Below are 20,011 nucleotides of genomic sequence, written 5' to 3' on the forward strand. Positions count from 1 at the left end.
ATGCTAAATCACAAAAGCATTAGCCTACTTACTTCTACAAACACATTTCTATCCACTAAAAGCTCATATATCTTGAATCTCTCTCTCTCAAACACACGCACGCACACGAACACGCACACGCACACGCGCACACACACACACACACACACACACACACACACACACACACACACACACACACACTCACACACACACACACACACACACACACACGCCGAGGTCTCTTACCTTGCTCTCTGTAAGAGGTTCCTTCTTTCCTAGATGCTGTCCCATGCTGATGACAGAGACTGTAGGGGGAAAAAAATGGATTAATTGAAAGATTCTTTATAATGAATAATAATGAACAGCCGTAGACAGAAAATATATTGAACTTAATTTTTGTAATCAAATAATCATGTTGTGATGTAACAGTTTGGAATATCCGCTATTTACAAGAAATTGGGGATATGAATACAGTTTGGGGGGCTGAAGGTTCTTTTTTCCTCCTAAAGTGACACCTGGAGGCAGCCGCCACGTTACAAAGCTGCAAACTGCTTGATGCTTGCTGTCTTATACGAGTGACACAGGGAAATAACGAACCTTCCGCACTAGGAAGTTGACAAGCTGAGACCTATATCCATGGCCACGGCGGCAGCGACTGCCATGGGATTTACGTTGTGTCAGATTGCCCCGCCTCTCTCCCTCCCTGCTCTGCTCTCGTTGAACATTAATTACTCGGCACGTCAATCACTCCCCGTTTGAAAAGACTTTTATGCAGGAAGCGGCTTACAACAGCTTTCCGTTTACAGCAGTAAAGTGAAGTTCATTTGACACTGGAGCGATCCGTGGTTTTCCATGCATCACATAGAAGATTATATTGCACCTTCATCAAGTAGCTAGAACCAGAGTAACCTTTTAACCTCTGCCTGACACCGTGACCTTCATATCGTTAGCCTCATGGCATAATTGCCTAACTTATATTTTTAAGGTTTTCAGGAGAGAGAAAAAAGTCACCTACTGTAGATGACTTACGCAGAAAGTAAAAAACATGTTTTTCCTAAGTCAACATGACTGATATCTGCCTTTATTTATCTCTGCCTAACTCTACTCTCCTAACACTGCTGATTCATACTGCCTTATTGCCTATGTCCTCCAATGCTTGTTACATTCAAAATCATTTCTGCCTAAGCCAAAAAGTAGACTTAAAATCACTTCCTGCCTAAGTCATTTTGGTTAGGCAATTATGCAATTATGCTAACAATATGCGTTTTTCGTTCAAATCTGCTGCCGAGCCAGTCAAACAAACCTATGGGAAAGTTAACTAGAACAGGAAATGGATAATGCAACCTTCAGGAAATCCGGGACTACGGTTATGCACTGAGCCTATATTTGACTGTTAGAAATTCCCACCCATCACAACAGACTGAATTTTCTTGCCAATTGTTTAGAATTTTCATCTACACATCGCTCCTTTTATTCAGCCTGAGTTTGATGTTGCTACTTTGATAAATAGGTGACTGATAGCTCTGATCCGGTGTGTTGGCTGACTGTGCACGTGCCGTGAGTAGAAACACATTGGTGTCCCTGCTACAATAAAGGATGTTTAACTTCATCAGCCTCGGATGCAGGCAGTCATTGCCTTTTACTTTGCCTGACACTTAGCTCACTCACACGCTCGCGCTGTCACCTCGAGACGCTGAAGCGATTGTGTACAACCAGCGCAGAGATTTTAATACCTGGATGCCGTTCCAACGCGCTGGGGGAAATTTGCATAAGCACAGTTGTGTTTATGCATGGTCACTAGAGAGGGATTTCAGAGGATTTCTGTTCCAAACGTATTGCTGCTTTCTCTGCTGGCAGAATGAAGCCTGGGCTGAATGCGGAAGCAAAAATACAAATATCACTCCCACCCAACTTCTTCTGACCAATCACACTGTCCAAACATGTAGGGGTGGAGGACTAGGGACTGGGGCATCCGGAAAAGGTTGTGAGACCGCCCATCTGAAGGTCTGAATGAGATCATTTTGTAGTTATTAACCCATTAAATCCGGGAACGCATCTGTATCATTTTAGATTTGAGCTATAACCATTATTGTATACTTTGGCTATTTTTGAAAAATCTTGAAAATTTGTGCAAATCTTTGAATATATATATTTGTAAAGCGAACATTTGTAACTCAAATCTTTGCTTCTGGGGTCCCTGGATAAAAACATTTTGAGATGGGGTCCGCGGCCAAATACATATCTAAAAATGTTTTCTAAATCCTAACAGTATGTTTCTATATGCAGTGGTGCCCCAACTTTTCCATGTCAAAATGATATGTATTTGGCCTCAAAATATGTTGTTCCAGCCAGGGACTCCCCAGAAGCACAGTTTTGCACAAATTTTCCACAATTTAAAAAAAATAGCAGATCTACAAGCTCATAGCGCGGCACTCGGTGCCGTGCTATGAGCTTGTTGATCTAGTCAACCCCCGATATCAGGTAAGTGAATGATGTCAGGATCGGAACCCGATACAGACACTGGATTGGATCGGTCCCAACTCTAGAAACATTTCTGCAGCTGTAGAGTAAGTAGGTCGGAGAGGCTTAGTAGACCCCCATACAAAAAAACACACACACAAACACACACACACACACACGCCTTAACCCATTAAGACCTGAAGCCGATTCTACAAATGTCTTCTAAATCCCAACAGTTTTCTGAAAAACGTAGGTTCCTATATCAGTGGTGCTCAAACTTTTTCATGTCAAGGACCCCCAAAATGAAATGTATTTGGCCTCGGACCCCCATCTCAAAATATGTTGTTCCAGGGACCCTCAGAAGCAAAGATTTGAGTTACAAATGTTCGCCTTAAAAAAAAAATATATAGATTTGCACACATTTTCACGATTTTTCAAAAATAGCAGATCTACAAGCTCGTAGCGCGCCACCGAGTGCCGCGCTACGAGCTTGTAGATCTGCTATTTTTGAATAGCCAAAGTGTAAAATAATGCGTTTTAGCTCAAATCAAAAAGTGACACAGATGCGTTCCAAGTCTTAAAGGGTTAAGAAAATGTTAGGATATTTAACAGCATGCAATGAAAGCACATCCTCCCCGATGCCCACGGTTAAATTAACGCTCAAATGAGCACTGAGCAGGCCAGACAGGGGGAAGGCAGGAGATACTGTTTAGTATCGATGATGAAATTCCTTTCATTGTTGTGTCAACGGGGGAGAGCTGTTTACCGCTCGCAGCAATACGAGATAATTCGCTCCCACATCCAGAGGAACCAGTGAGATTAAAATGCACTTAGCGTGCACGGGGCCATTGGGCTTGATGTATGATGACTACAGACAGGCTGAACTGCATCCAGCTTCTGTGGAATAGCTCCTGCATTCAGGCCCCTGCACAATGAAGAGGAAATAATGGCTCTGCTGTGGATGGGTACCAAGAACCGGTGGCAATTTGGTGCCGCTTTCTGATTGTTCAGAACCCCGAAAAACCAATACGCTTCTGGACAAACGGGTGCGGTGGGCCACGCTGGTATACCAACAGCTGCCGGGGTGTGTTTGAATGAAGACACATTTTTAGCAAGTTTCCATTTCTGTTTTCCATCCAAAAAAATGACAGGTTCCTCTCACTCATAATTGGTTGGTGCCTTGCATGGTTTCCTCCGCCATCGGTGTGTGAATGTGAGTGTGAATGGGTGAATGTAATGCACATTGTGAAGTGCTATGGATAAAATGGCACCATTTACCACACACGCATATCTCTCATGCCAATACTTTCTGTTAGGAAGGGGAGATTATACCACCACGATGGCTGAATGGTGTGATTGAATAATGTGGAGGCTTTATAATGCAAATGCTGTTGTAAACACAGATGGCAGGTGGAAGTGGGAAACTGAGGTTATCTGTTCCGCAAATGTAGAAACTAATAACCAACCAAGAAAGAAAAAGTAAAACTGTGGAGTGTGGATCAATATTATTCAAGGTCAGTACCAATATTATTCCAAGGTTATACTGGGCCTGCCAGGCCCAGTATAACGTTGTTCAAATAGTCCTGGTGGTAAAACATTCATGATATAAAGCTGGAAAGCCAAGCCATGTCAACTTGTTTTGTATCAGTAAAGTGAAAATCCTTTTTTTTCTTTATGCAACAATAAACTGGAGTCATGCTCAGTTTGATCTCTAAGCTGAATAAATGTACAAACGTATTGTCTTGGTTGGTGTCTTTGGCAAAGAGACATATTGAACAACCATACACTTTACTCTATGAAGTACAGTCAGTGTAATATTCATGACTGCTTGAAATAATACCATAACTGTGTGTTAGGACAGTGGTTCTGTCCAAATTGACACATAATAGCCCGTGGACCCCCCATTTAAAAAAATATGCCAAGACCCCCCCATAAGAGAAGATTTTTAGCAGTGATTTTCAACCATTTTCATTCAAGGACCCCCAGTTTGACATGCATTCGGCTATACGGACCCCCATGTAATGGCATTTCGATTTCTGGGACCCCGATTTATATTGTAAAATCAATATTAATTTAACTATGAGAGTGTACAAATGGAACCAAATGGACCCGAACACAGCCTGTGACATAACTTTGCACTTACACGTGTGTTAAGTTTTAAGTGGCGAGTGTGGGCTTCAAGTATATGAAGAACCAACCACTAGAGCCAACTTGACTTTTTAATCCTTTGCAGGCCAATCATTTATAAGTGGCTGAGTCAATACAAACACAGAATACACAAACACCTGACTACGAAAACAGGCTCAAAAGCCCCGCTAATCAGATGAAACTAAAGACAGAATTGTAGAGTGTTAACAATGATAACTCTTCAAAGAGACAGCAGTGGCGTGTCCAGTGGCTGGCCTCGGGTCCAACGTGCCACCCCTGAAATCTCAAGAGGTTCCAGTCCAAGTGCCGTCCCATTACACACTTTGCACATTCGGAAATGTGCTCCGAGAACGCCGGAATGGTCGTTTCAAAAATGTTCTTTTACTTACAGAAGTGCTAGTGAAAAAGGACTTCGGCACACGCAGTCAGTTTAAAAGCAGGTGTGTAGGCGACAAACAGTAGGTGAGGTCCATCTTAGAAAGATATACCCGCACGCTGCAACTTGCACGTTCAAGAGAATGTTTTTAATGTAACAACGTTTCGGTCGTGAATGACCTTCAGAGGAAGAAAGGAAATAGTACAAGAGAACCTTAACCCATTAAGACCTGGAACTGATTTTTAGATTTGAGCCCCAAAAAAAAGCATTATTTTACACTTTGGCTATTCAAAAATAGCAGATATACAAGCTCATAGCGCGGCACCGAGTGCCGCACTACGAGCTGGTAGATCTGCTATTTTTGAAAAATTGAGAAAATGTGTGCAAATCTTTGAATATATTGTATTAAAGCGAACATTTGTAACTCAAAGCTTTGCTTCTGGGGGGTCCCTGGAACAAAATATTTTGAGATGGGGGTCGTGGCCAAATAAATATAATTTTGGGGTCCTAGACATGAAAAGGTTTGAGCACCACTGATATAGAAACATACGTTTTTTTTTAAAAACTGTTAGGATTTAGAAGACATTTTTGTAACTTCAGGCCTTAATGGGTTCCCTGGCTAATAAGCCTTATATGCCTTAATACATTATAATTGCCCTATGTAACTAATTGTTTTAATTAAAAACACCGTCAATATTTTATTTATTTTAGAAATAGTTCATCTTTCACTCAATAGGGAACGCTCCCGTCGCAAGTTGATGGTGTCACTTGTCCATGTGTGGTCCAGCCCAGAGCCATAGAGAGATAGTTACGTCAGGCTTTGATCTCGCCGCAAAGCGGGCCGCTATGGGCTGTTGTTCCAAACATTGGAACTTCCTCGTTGAGATAGAACCAGCATTTCCGCATTCCATTCTCACAATGTGGGTCAGCGCTAGTGTCGCCACTCTCATATTACACCACGCTGGCACAGCCCTATGGAATGCATGGAATGCATGTGCTAATAAAAAACAACTGAATACTTCCTAAGGTTAATATGCAATATTTTAAATACTTTTTATTAGCACATGCATTCCATAGGGCTGGACCACACATGGACAAATGACATCATCAACTTGCGACAGGAGTTGTCCCTATCGAGTGAAAGATGAACTATTTCTAACATAAATAAAATATTAACGTGTTTTGATTTTTTTTATTTTAGTTATAGAGGGCAATTATACTGTATTAAAGGGATAGTTCACCCTTTTTGGGGGTCATTTTGGGGGTGAACTATCCCTTTAAGGCATGTAAGGCTTATTAGCCAGGGATCGTTTTAAAGCAAGGCCTGAGATTGTGCGAGGGACCGGAGACGGTTTCACTCTCATATGTTGTTGTTACACAACCACAGACAGACAAGATCCTGCAGGGACTTGCAAGACATGAGTGTTGCATAACAGAGAAGCAAGTGAATGAAGCATAGAAAGAGAGAGAAAAAGAGAGACAGGCAGACAGACAGACAGACAGGCAGGCAGACAGACAGACCACTATGCAGACACGGGGGCTTAACCCTTTCAGACCTGAGGTTCTGAGATTCTACAAAAAATGTCTTCTAAATCCCAACAGTATTCTGAAAAACGTATGTTTCTATATCAGTGGTGCTCAAACTTTTTCATGTCAAGGACCCCCCCAAAATGATATGTATTTGGCCACGGACCTCTATCTCAAAATATTTTGTTCCAGGGACCCGCAGAAGCAAAGATTTGAGTTAAAAGTGCTCTAAAAAAATAATATATATTCAAAGACTTTCACACATTTTCACGATTTTTCAAAAATAGCAGATCTACAAGCTCGTAGCACGGCACTCGGTGCCGCACTACGAGCTTGTAGATCTGCTATTTTTGAATAGCCAAAGTATAAAATAATGCTTTTGCAGCTCAAAAGTGACACAGATCCGTTCCAGGTTCTTAATGGGTTAATGTTCTGACAAACATATGTGAAATATAGCCTATAGACAAGAGAGGAGAGCGTGGGGGGGGGGGGGGGGGGGGGGGGACTGGGTGATAGTGGGTGCAGCAGCAGGACTGACAGGGCTGCAATTAAAACTGAGCAGCAGCACTACCGGTAGTTTTAAACTCCAGAAGTTTAAAATGCTGGCTTGCAGTTTCAGGAAAACACATATGGGGGCCTGTCATTTAGGAGGAGGAGGTATAGGAAGGAAGGGAAGGTGTTGGAACAAGGAGAGAGAGGAAAAAAAGCAGGGAGTGCCAATACCACTTTTTTAATCCTTCACTCACACGAAAACAACACAGAAATATCATGGTTGTGTGAGCTCCATGGTACGTCAAATAAGAGAAAATAGGCAATCTCTTGTTACTCTATTGCAGTGGTTTTCAACCCTTTTCATATCAAGGTCCATTATTTATTCGGCATTTGAGCCACGGACCAGCGTTTGATGAGATTTAGCCTCTTCAGACCCAAAACTTAAGAATATGTTGTTATCGTTGGATAAGATTTTGTCCACAATTCCGTGCTGTATTGATGTGATACCATAGGAGAGATGACAGGCAACGTTGATCAAAAAACAATTCTTCTACATTCTCTAATTGTGTAGACTTGCTGTAAATTAAGTAATGCTGATGTTTAACGATTCATTTTACACTCTCAAGAGTTAAAGATCTATAAGGTCCATTTGGTTACCAACTATCCATCATTTAGCTGGGGACCACCTGGAACCCCCTCAAGGACCACTGATGGTCCCCGGACCACTGGTTGAGAACCACTGCTCTATTGTAAGGACAGATAATAGCCTGTCACTAATTCTATATAGCCCACACACGCTGTATTATGAGGGTTGAATCAGTGATTAGGAGCAATTATTTTAAGTACGTCCATTCTGACTGCAGCACTCATTACAGCACCTGAGGTTACACTAGGCTTCTTAATGATGAACTAAAGCCTTTAAATAGATTGGGCAGGGACTTGCCTAAGGATCCGGACCAATTATTTCGTAAGGCTATATACTGTATGCTACTATTTTTTCCACTTATCACTCTTTCCCAGTTTCCAACCACATGGCTAGCGCGTAGGCTGACTATTGTTTGAGTTGCGGTTTATTTCGTTCACACTAAAAGTTATTACACACAGCACCAAGTCCCTTGAGCAATGGCGTGCTCATTAAAACGAGAAGGATCACTTTTCACATACTGAAGTAAAGTAAAAATAAGCAATAGCTGAGATTTTCTGTAGGACAGAATGCACCCGGATCATGGGGAATTATGGCAATAATGAAAAGCTTCCCGGAATGGTTGACGTTAACGGTTCCATCAATAGATAAAATACAATCTTCCATTTTTAGCAGCGAGAATGGTTGGATAACCAGAGAAGTTGAAATTGATATGACCTTGCTGCAATGCACAGTCTAATGCACGTCTGTTCACTCTGTTGGGGGAAAGAAATGCATATTGGCGAATGCTGACAAAAGGAAGTATGGATTACCATACAACCTTAGCAAAAGTCCTGTTGACAAATTATAGTGAGACAGCATAATGTGTGTGGAAGGGCTTTACTTCATTTTTATGATTTTCAACAGTGGGTTGCAGTCAGATTTGGAAGATACGACTTGAGTAAGCAAGGATAAAAAAACAATACAACACAAGCGTATCTTCTGTTTAACCTTCAAGATCTCTCTCCCTGTCCCAATATATAGTTTCTATATATTGTCTATGTAAAACACTTTTACTTGTTTGTGCAGCAGCGAGCACAAGTGGGAGTTCTTCGACAGGATGTGGAAAGCCAAGAATGTGATGTGTGGCAGTTTTTTTTTCTCCCTCTTACCCCAAACCCCCATAGCAAATCATTTTGAGCTCACACACAGCAGAGAGCTCTGGTGTCCTGGGTCCAGATTCTAAGGCACAGATGTCTCTGCTCAGCCAGGGATCTTTTAATGAAGGCTTTTATATGCAAACAAGACCTACAGTATATAGTCTGATCTCTATATTCCTGTGCGCGAGTCCTTCCTTGCTCTAAAAGACCTGAGGCAGATTCTACAAATGCCTTATATCTGCTATTCTTTTTTAACAGCCAACGCAAGACATCTGAAATGACAGAGACGCTTTCCCGGTTTTAATGGGGTATGGCACAGATGTCAACAACACAAACAGTCATACACACGGCAAAATCCTCAGTGTTCATTTATACAGTATAATCTAGACCTATTTGATCCCAGGGGGGGGGATTAATTTTGCATCTTCTCCCAGCTGATTGCTGATTGCCCGACTTGAGCGCAGGGAGGGAGCAGTTATAGGGGTTAAGTGTCTTGCTCAGGGACACCTCGACACATTGCCGGGGGCCGGGAGTCAAACCCGGGACCTTCTGCTTCCCACACGGGCTCTCTACCCCATTCAGCTATGCGAGAGTGTACTTGCAACCAAATAGAGCCTTTTACGGGTACATTTGGTTCCATTTGTACACTCCAAAAGGTCCTGACACACCGGGATTGTTTATTTTGTGTGATTAATTGCCATTAATCTAAACTGCCGTTTGTGTCACGAGTATGGTACAGCCACAAAGAATGCGAATATAATGCGGCAATAAAGCGACGTAAATTATCTTTGAAACAAGGGCCATTTTTTCCTCCGTGAATAAAAGCACCAATCTGTATGAACAAGGCATCATCACCAAATTAATAGTTTGATGTAAAAAAATCGTTTTCGGATTGATTATTCGTCACACTCCCACACTATGTGTACGGACTTTAACCCAGAGGATTTTACTGTGCAAGAATATCAAATTCAGCGTAGGGAGATTTCACCCCGCCATGCAGGGTGGAAGAACGGGGGGTCAGGGAGTACAAACGACTCCATTATAGGGGGTGAGTGACACTGCTCTCTCCAAGGTACTGAATGAAGTCAAGGAGATCTCCTGGTCTCGCTCTCTCTCCACTAACAGCCCAGTGCTCTCTGCGGACACTCACATAATCACACGGCTCTCCACTAGTGCAGCGGGCAAGCTCTCTATCACGCATTCAGACCTCAAGAGCAAACGTGTCCGCTTACCAACACGCGCGCGCACGCACGCACGCACGCACGCAGACAGACAGACAGACAGACAGACAGACTCACACACACACACACACACACACACACACACACACACACACACACACTCCCTGTGAGTGACAAACGTGTGACTCTCGGGAACATGTGTGTTGCTGCCTGGCATTGCCTGGTGCCTTTGTTATGCTGAAAGTATGCACACTTGTGGAGAACACAAGGCAGCCACTTCATTTAACGGCACAGCTGCCCACGATGGCTGCTCTCTCTGCACTGATGAGGTATTGCATAATGAATCCAGAAAATTCCTGTGTGTGCGCGTGCGTGCGTGCGTCGGAGAGGGGGTGTGGTTGTGTGTGGTTAAGTGAAATAGCGGCAATGATGCTCCACACGGCCTATCTGCCAGTGGACCTCCTCCCTTTGTGAAACGGGTTTGGAGATGCCTGGGTAAACAATAACATCTGTCTCTGGAGAAAGCATCTGGTCGCGCAATGATAAAAACCTAACAATTTATGAATCCCCCAAGGGAGGAATTCAGGGTGTTACAGACACAAAGAAAAGAGTTTTTAAAAAGGGCACAATAATTAAAAACATAGCAATAAATCATACACTCCCTGCATGTACTATTCTTGTTCGTAGACGCAGACATACTGTGATATACTCCATGTATACTTGCTCAGAAACACACGCACGCACGCACGCACACACAATCATAAGCCAAAAATAAACAATAACAACAGAAAAGCCAAAGCCATGTTGGCTCTGCATGTTGGTTTTCAATTCTTCTGTTCTGGCGCCTCTTTCTGGCTTTTGCTCCCGTGTCTGATGGCCAGGGGACATTATATTATAGTAGCAGCATGAGCTTTTATGTCACATCTGGAAATCATGTACTGTATGTGCTCAGTGACCTGCTGGACTAAAGTTATTATGGTATGAAGAATAACTGTGAGAAAATATCTTGTGGGTTTATTTTTCCCTGACCCCTTGGCTTCCATCATTATTTAACATACACTAAAACAATGTTTCCTAACCTGGGATCCAGGCTCCCCCTGGGGGGGGGCTCCAAAGATCACAGAGATCTCTAACATGTAACATAATTGAAGTCCAGTAATAACACAGTTAAATTTAACCACATGAAACTTAGCATCAATATTCTGGCCATTTTGTAATAGGTGGACATTCCGTGAGAATAGGCAATGATTTGGAGAAAATTGCAGATCTACAAGATCGGTTCTGAACTCAAAGCTCAGAAAAATCCGCACTTGGCTCTCCGATAACAAACTGTCATTATACCTTGGTACAACAGGATCCATAATCTTTGGGTCCAAACATACCCTTAGTAAGGCAACTGATTTCAAGGTCAGAGTATAGTCATCTCAGGTAAAGAATTGGTTACCTACTTGGGCTGTAGTTCTTGACAACAAACTGACAAGAACAAATGGCATCAAAAGTAAGTCAAGAAAGTAACTGATTTGAGTACTACTCGGCCTTAAAGGAGTAGTTCACCCCAAAAAATAAGTATTTTCCATCAATTACACACCCCATGAAGCCTTGCATTCAAGGACCCCCCCCCCCCCACCCATATTTAGAAGAAACATGGGGAAATTGTCATTGTAGTACTCTGCCACCTGTTTAGAAAAACTTTCATGCACCTACAATAAAAACTTTAAGAGCAGGTGCATAGGCAAACAAGTGCACATCAATGATAAAAAGAATACGCCTGCGCACTGCCAAACTGCGCAGCAAAGTAGCAGATTTATTTAACCCATTAAGACCCGAGGCAGATTCGACAAAATGTCTTCTTACATTCTTTTGAATGTCGCTATATCAGTGGTTCTCAACCCTTTTCATGTCAAGGACTCCCAAAATCATATGTATTTGGCCGTGGACCCCTGGTAAACCCTCCCTCCGGGAATCTCATTTCCATTTGATTTCAGGAGTGAGTCTGGCATGATCGCCCATTCTGCAATATTGGCCGTGGGCTGGAGTTGGGCGGGAGTAATACCGTTGACTGACAACCCCTTCAGCCAATGATCGTTGTTCCCCTTCAACCAATTGCAGTGCATTTTTACCACCTCCATGATGACTAATGTGACGCAACGGGACTTTTGAGATGGCCATGCCCAAAATAGGTTGCCTTGTTCGGATACATGCGTGTCACTGCCCGCCCCTGCCGGTTCTCTGAATTTTTATTTTTAAATAGGCTCGGTCATGATTAATTGACCACATATATGAAGTTGTCAGAAACTGCAAGGTTCATTTCCCCTCCACTCCACAAGGAGACACCACAATGGGATTCAGACTGGTACCTGTGGTGGTGACCTCACTTCCTCCCACTATAAAACCAGGACTGGATTCCCATTTCCCCCCTTGTCCTTTGTTCCAAACACATGCAGCCGGCCTGTGTTTGCCATGTGCTGCTGATGTACCTCTGATGTTTGCCATGCGTCTGTTAAACCTGGTATAATGTAAGTTCCAGTGTTTTACTTCTAGTGATGTGGATTATATGATTATATTTAAGAATTGATGAACTTGAGTTATATGGATATTTAGATGTTTAATATTATGTAAATACTAGTAAATGAAATACTTGGCCTATTATTATTATTATTATTATTTTGATGATATACCTTAATATATAACATGATTTAAAGGCCATATTTATGTTTGACTAATTCTATCCAAACGATATCTTATTAGTAATAAGATATCATAGTAAATTCTGTGCCTCAAAAAAGAAGTTTGAGAGCGTTTTAAAACCGAAAGTAAGAAGTGAAGGCACTCGCACAAACAACAATGGCTGCCGTTCGTCTTTTGTCGGCTGCACTCAGGCTGCACTCGGCTTCATTCGGGCTCACTCGAACTCGCCACCTGATTGGCCAACTGTCGCTGTCAATCACAGAACGATGAGCGACAACGCTGATAGGCTCGTCCATTTGGTGAACGGGCTAGAAACGGCCAGACAAGCCTTCAGGCCAGACTCACTCCTGAAATCAAATGGAAATGAGATTTCCGGAGGGAGGGTTTACCAGGCTAGTGGACCCCCATCTCAAAATATTATTTTCAAGGGACCCCCATAAGCAAAGATTTGAGTTACAAATGTTCGCTTTAAAAATATATATATTCAAAGATTTGCACAAACTTTCAAATTTTTTCAAAAATAGCAGATCTACAAGCTCGTATGAGCTTGTGTATCTGCTATTTTTCAATAGCCAAAGAAATCTAAAATGACACAGATGCGTTCCCGGTCTTAAAGGGTTAAAGAAGAAGCAACGTTTTGGTCACTGATGACCTTTTCCGGGCATCAATGCGATGCCTGAAGAAGGTCATCAGTGACCGAAACCTTGTACCGTGCAGTTCGGCAGTGTGCGGGTGTATTCTTGTTATTATTGATGACTACTCTGCCACCAAAATGTGGAATGCCCTGACATCAGAGGACCACAGGGTGTTTTTAATTTGTACAAAGTCGCTTGGAATTCTTGATGACGTCTGACGTGTATTAATGTGTTGTGATATATTGAATACATAGGACCACAATGGAAACAATGGACTTTTTTGTTATCCTTTTAGCCTTCATGTACCTCCATGTTGTTTACATGTCTAATAAGTATTCAATCAATCAATCAGTCAATCAAAAACAATGTTCCGCATTGTTTTTGAAGTAATGTTCCGCATTGTTTTTGAAGTCTAGGGTTTAAGCACTTAAACATGTCTGAATCGTGTGTGTTTGTGTGTCAAGACCGGGAACACGTCATCTGTGTTATTTTAGGTTTCTTTGGCTATATTCAAAAATAGCAGATAGACAAGCTCATAGCGAGGCACCAAGTGAGCTATGAGCTTGTAGATCTGCTTTTGTTTTATTGTGAATAATTTGTGCAAATCTTTGAATATACATAGACATTTGTAGAATTGGCGTCAGGTCTAAATGGGTTGACTGTTGTTAGATGTAAAAATGTAAGAAGGGGGCTCCAACGTTAACCCATTAAGACCTGAGGCGATTCTTAAAAAAAATCTAAATAGTTTTTTGAAAAAAGAAATAATAACGATTTTTTTAAAAATAGCAGATCTACAAGCTTATAGCGTAGATCTGCTATTTTTGAATAGCCAAAGAAATCTAAAGTGACACAGATGCGTTCCAGGTTTAAAGGTTGGGAACCACTGCACTAAACCATCCACAGTAGCAATGTATGTAGAAACAGACCCTAATCAGTAATCATCATCCTCGTCATTATAATCATCGTCATCATCATCATCATCGTTACAGTATATCCATTCCAGTGTTTGGCCCGCTCAGCCGTGCTGACAGCTGGGCCAGGGCAGTAGCCAGCCAGCTGAGTTTGTCAGATCAGGGTGATTGAACACGCTGTGACATTTTGGCTGAGCTACAGCTGCACTGACGAGAGCGAAGATGTTTGCCTCTGGGTTCTGCCAGCTCACTGGAAAAAAAACATCAGAACCCTGTGAGTTCTCTCAGCCACTCCCGATGACTCTTGGAGAAATGCAGTAGTAGTGTGCCAATCTCACGTTCGAATACTTGTCTAGATATCTATGTTTTTAATATGACCGGATAAGACTGGAAGGGCGTGAAGCAAAGAAGGGATGGGGTGACACACGGTTGCTTGAGCCAGATTTGATCCCACAGCACACATTGGCTGGTTGAGACACCGAACCCCCCCCTCCCCTCATACACACACGCACGCACGCACGCACGCACGCACGCACGCACGCACAAGATAAGAATTACATAATATGACCAGACATCCTGAGTTACAAACAATGTACCACTAGCAACAATTTTTCCTCCACTGCATAATCCTGACTGCTAATTTAAGTCTGAGAATCTAAAAATGGACCCAGCTACACTCTCAGAGTTAAAATGACATTATGCATTTTGCAGTGCATTAGTACTGCTGTCTTCTCTCTCTGCTGCTATACCCGCCTCTCTGTCTCTGCACGTTGTACACACAAACATTCACACAAACAGATGGCCATGTTTGGCAGGCAATTTGGAGTATGCAGGACAATAGTTCTGCATGACCAGTCAGTGCTCCTCCATGAGATCTCCCTCACAAAAGAACACTTATGACTCTAGGGGGAACTATTACAACTCATCTGACAGAAGTAGAACTCATCATGGGGCCTGCTTTTGTGGGATTTTCTTGTGTGATTTCAATATCTATTAAATTAAATATATTGTTTTCCTTTCTTATGTATGGACTTCTCCCATCAATCCCTGGGGTGTGTGTCCCCCTGATGTTACCAGATAGCCTAATGCTGCTGTGGGAAAATGTCAAACATCTCTCTTGCTCGAGTCAGACACAGTCGACGGCACCACCCGTGGTTTGCCCGTTCCGATCTAGTAACTTGCCGATTGTTGTTGAAACTTCAAGTCATATCTCTGCCATCTGCTGTGTGTCTTCCACAAGGCTCTGACATGCTTGTGTTGTGACATCACAGCAGATGACTAGCTAATGTTGTCACTACGGGGGAATGGGTGATGCCCAGGCCCCAGGCTGGCTTGTGTGGCAAGCAACGCCGCCACGCCTTAGGACAACCACCGAGGTGTTGCAGAAAGAAGCTGTTTGCAGGTAACATGACTCAACCTGTCAGATGACGACAGGCGTGTGAGCAAGAGAGGAAGTAAGAAGAGGGGAGAGGAAGTTTGCAAGTCTGCGAGAACGGAAGTTGACTAGTCTCAGTGAATCACCTGCGTACACGCATACTGTACTGTGTGTCTCTGTATGTGTGTCTATGTATGTGTGTGTGTGCGTATGCCGAAGTACAGTCTGTACAGTAATAGTATGCACACCTTCTCACTGAGTACCGTACTATACACTTACTGATGAGGATCCTATCAGTCCAATGCATTTTTGTCAGACAGACGTCTGAGGAAACGGACTTATTTTCACATAGGTGAAAGACACCAGAAAATGTGTACTAGCATGTACAGTAGGCCTAAAAACAATTAAAATACACTGCAATCTCACAGGCTGAGGCAAGTGAGAAAGAATGTTGTTTCTCTACAAGGTGAATGAGAGAATGCTATGGAAGCCATGTGATGGCTAAGCAAACATCTTGGATTCTTTTCTTTTTTTTCTCCTGACTGAGTCGGGGACTCGGGGTCATTCCTGTGCAATATTATGGAGGAATGCTGTCCACTAACCCCCAGGCGCAAAGCTACCGCCTTATTATCAAGCTTATTCTTCTATTAGCCTACTAGAAACAAATCAAAAACAAGATCGCATCGGACTGATTTGCAATAAAACAATAAAGCGAGAAGAGTTTAGTCGGTGTAACAAATTCATCATAATTCTAAACACAAATCTCATTATAATGTGCCATTAAACAGTATAACTCACTAACATTGTTAGCCATCCTGAAGGGATTCACACAGCTGCCTGTAACCTTTTGATTTAGTGAATGACTCTAAATCAGATAGCGTATGGTAAACACTAAACGGTAAACACTCACTCTTGTGCATTTTATTTATAGATTGCGGGCGGCTGCGGCAGTGGAAGTAACAGGATTGCTTTGGGCTCCAACCTTTCCTTTTATAGACAACAACCATCCCAGAAAGGCCTTACAAAAATGAAAACACTGCTCTCTCAAGCCTTTTGAATAACACACAGGCTAATGTATAGTCTGCTTCTATAGGCCTTCAGCATTTATTTCTACATGATATGTCCCATTGACAGGTGGAGCCAGCTGCTGACCAATCCTTAATTAGAAAACATACCGTAATAATCATAAAACCACAACGCCTCCAGGCTTAACAGCTGTACATGAACAGGGGTCATCAATATGTCCATACACAGACATAGTGGCAAGACTCTTGATTTAGTTTTTACATAACATCATGATGTTTTGATCATAAGGCCCAATTACTGAATGTCAGTCTCCAGGCTTTCTTCAGAATATGTAGTATGACTGATTTACTATGACACTATATGACACTATGACAGTTAGGAGTCTGTGGTTCTCAAACTTCTTTTTATTTTCAAGGACACTCCATAGGGTCCATTTGGTTCCATTTGTACACTCTCAGAGTTACAGACTAGTAATGGTAATTTAGGGCCGGCTCTTTATGTGTTTCTGGTAATATTCCTGTCCGCTCATTTGCATGTCCGTGGCAAAAATGATATTTTTACAAAAATGTCCACCACAAGCCAGCATGGTGCCTCTCTTCTTCCCCCCATTCCCATCCCCATCCCTCTCTCTGGAAAGACACTCACTAGGTGGGTAGTTCTCAAACTTTTTCGTGCCAAGGACCCCCAAATTGAGATATATTTGGCCGCGGACCCCAATCTGAAAATGTTTTGTGTCAGCTAGGGACCCCCAGAGGAGAAGATTTGTGTTAAAAATGTTTTTTTTTAAATGTTTTAAATCACAACACTTTCATGATTTATCAAAAATGTTCAAAATATCAGTTATACAAGCTTTGTGAGCTTGTATAACTGCTGTCATACCCCTGGGGGTCCCCGGACCCCACTTTGTGAACCAATGCACTAGGTCGCTGGCCTAGGCTTCAAGCATAAACAAGCATACCAGCAGCAGTGACAGCAGCAGCAGCAGCACAGCTGGGAGGGCAACGTGTAGTGAGTGTGACACAGTGACACTTGCAAAACCACACGACAACGACAACACACTGTCACACACTGTCAGCGACGATGCGGCCAAGACCCGAGAGACAGATCAGGGCCACCTGACTCCACAATGTAGGCTATTACTGAACTGAACTGAACTGGTCCAGGTGGACCTAAGAACCAGCCGAGCACCAAAACCACATTCCAAGCATATTTTTGTTGCAGTCGAAACCACAAAAAACACAACACTGGGGGGAAAAAAGAAAGAACAAGAAAAATAAATGAATCACCCACATCATACTAGTAGTAAACAACAACTCGACGTGGATCTACGACGCGTCTAGACGTGATACTAGTGTTTCGAGCGCGAGCGATTAAGGGCTATTAATAATAATAATACATAAATAATAATAATAAAACAGTTATACCCATTTCCTTGCATTTCTAATCGCCAATTTGCCATTGCGTCAACCAATATTATACAGTGTACAGTACAGTATAGGCTACATTATTACATACATACCCTTTTCCGCTTAGACTGGACCAAATGCATTCACAGCGGGGAGTCTTTGATTGGACGCAGCTGTGTCAGGTCTGATGGTCAACAAACCTACACGATACTTCTTTAATGTCCACGATGTTTTACAAGCTGTCTGTCTGTCTGTCTGTCTGTCTGTCTGTCTGTCTGTCTGTCTGCCTGCCTGTCTGTCTGTCTGTCTTCGACTATTAAAACCAAAGCTTCTCCTCGTTGCTTCCTGATTTACGTACGTTCAGTCAGTCAGTGTGTGAGTGATGGTGTGTTTCTGCAGGGTGGGGCGGAATGTTGTTACTCAGTCAGTCCACGAAGAAATGTGGGCAAAAGAGCACAGCAGCACGCCCGTGCACGTTATGAACGCTAAGCAACGCTTCTTTTTATGTTTTGCTTGTGTGAGCAGCAGCACGCTGTTTTACGGTGGTATTTTGGAATGTCTTTTTTTGTACACTTATACCCTTTTAGTTATTTTCACATGCGCTATACACGTACGTTATTAATTATATCGATAATAACAATAAGTGTTTGAAGCACCGCGCGCTGCTTGCGTCCAGTTCACCACAGTGTTGTACAGTCTGTCAGACTGAGTGTGGAAATGATTATGACACGGAGCTGCGCATACACCTTTATTTCTTGCAGTGTGCTGACAAATACTGTATTTTGTCATGTGACTTGCACCCCACCTCTCTCTCTGTGTCTCTCTCTCTCTCTCTCTCTCTCTCTCTCTCTCTCTCTCTCTCTCTCTCTCTCTCTCTCTCTCTCCCCATCTCTCTCTCTCCCTCTCTCTCTCTCTCTCTCTCTCTCTCTCTCTCTCTCTCTCTCTCTCACACACACTCAATTCAATTCAATTCATATCAAAGGGCTTTATTGGCATGAGAAAACATACGTTTACATGCCAAAACAAAAGTGGAACAATACAATCAATTTCAAAACAAAATCAAATATATGCAATTAAAAGGGAATAGAAATGATGTGTACACAGCTGTTACATTGCAAATGAGGGAAATCTAACGCTGTAATCAGGTTCTCTTTAAACCTGTGCACACACAGTGCACAGGTTTAATTTAATTATTACAGCGTGCTGGTTCCTAAACTTTTCAGGCAGCGCCAGCGACCCCCCCAACATAATCATATAATATGATTATTTTGGGGGGTCCCCAGTACAAATATGATTCATATTTGTACTGGGGACCCCCCACCCTGACAAGCACATGGAATTGTAGGCATTACATTTAGTTTGACTCGGTTCCACAGATAAATATTGTTGTAGATCGGTTTGCCTCTTTCTTACATAATATTTGACATGGTATTAAAAGTCTTTAAATTGTAACTTTAGAAATGTGCAGATACCCTGTATTCACTTACTGTAGACTGCATTATACTGTATATTGGTTTGTTTACTATCCCCCCTGGGGATCTAGAGGTAGGCTACACAGTGGTTCTAACATCTCTATGTCAATGACAATGACCCCCAAATTGATATGCATTAGGCCATGGATAGATTACATTTACAGGATTCTAAAACTGTATATAGGTGGGGAGGTTAACAGTGAATAAAGTGGTATTATCCTTATAGATTACTTCTGTTGATCATTTTTGCCTGGAACTGAATCCACTCAAGGACCTCTGGGGTCCCAGACCCCACTTTGAGAACCACTGCAGCAGTACAGTACTTTAGGATATACACTATGCTTCTACCAAGTTTTGAATAGTTTAATACATTTCATTTAATATAGAAATAGCTAGGCTAAGTACTATATACATTTACCACCACATTAAATAGCCTACAGAAAGCCTTCATGAGAATACCGGAAAATCTTGAAGCGTAAGACTGTTATGCAGACCCAGACGTCTTTTATTCTTAATGTACATTTTTTTGTCCCGCAAAAATCACAATTGC

The 20,011-nt window shown here is 42.3% G+C and overlaps 1 protein-coding gene across 2 annotated transcripts in view; it reads right to left on the reverse strand.

Annotated features, from left to right (window-relative positions):
* LOC311041470 (myelin basic protein-like) overlaps window positions 1–18,374 on the reverse strand; it is a gene marked incomplete at its 3' end in the record, with an annotated part of 83,061 nt that extends 64,687 nt beyond the window's left edge. Inside the window, exons 1-3 of one of the 2 annotated variants that reach the window (XM_084051851.1) lie at window positions 18,281–18,357; window positions 18,103–18,244; window positions 229–287 (exon numbers count right to left, since the gene is read on the reverse strand). In XM_084051851.1, coding sequence (XP_083907977.1) covers window positions 229–273 — 45 coding nt within the window. In that variant the 5' untranslated portion in view covers window positions 274–287; window positions 18,103–18,244; window positions 18,281–18,357. Of the gene's footprint in view, window positions 1–228; window positions 288–18,102 lie in introns of both variants that reach the window. The other variant, XM_084051850.1, reaches the window with a different exon arrangement.
* Between the last annotated feature and the right edge of the window lie 1,637 nt (window positions 18,375–20,011).

This window comes from Gymnoscopelus microlampas (assembly GCF_963454915.1).
Source record: "Gymnoscopelus microlampas genome assembly, chromosome: 3".
NCBI classification, from domain to species: Eukaryota; Metazoa; Chordata; class Actinopteri; order Myctophiformes; family Myctophidae; genus Gymnoscopelus; species Gymnoscopelus microlampas.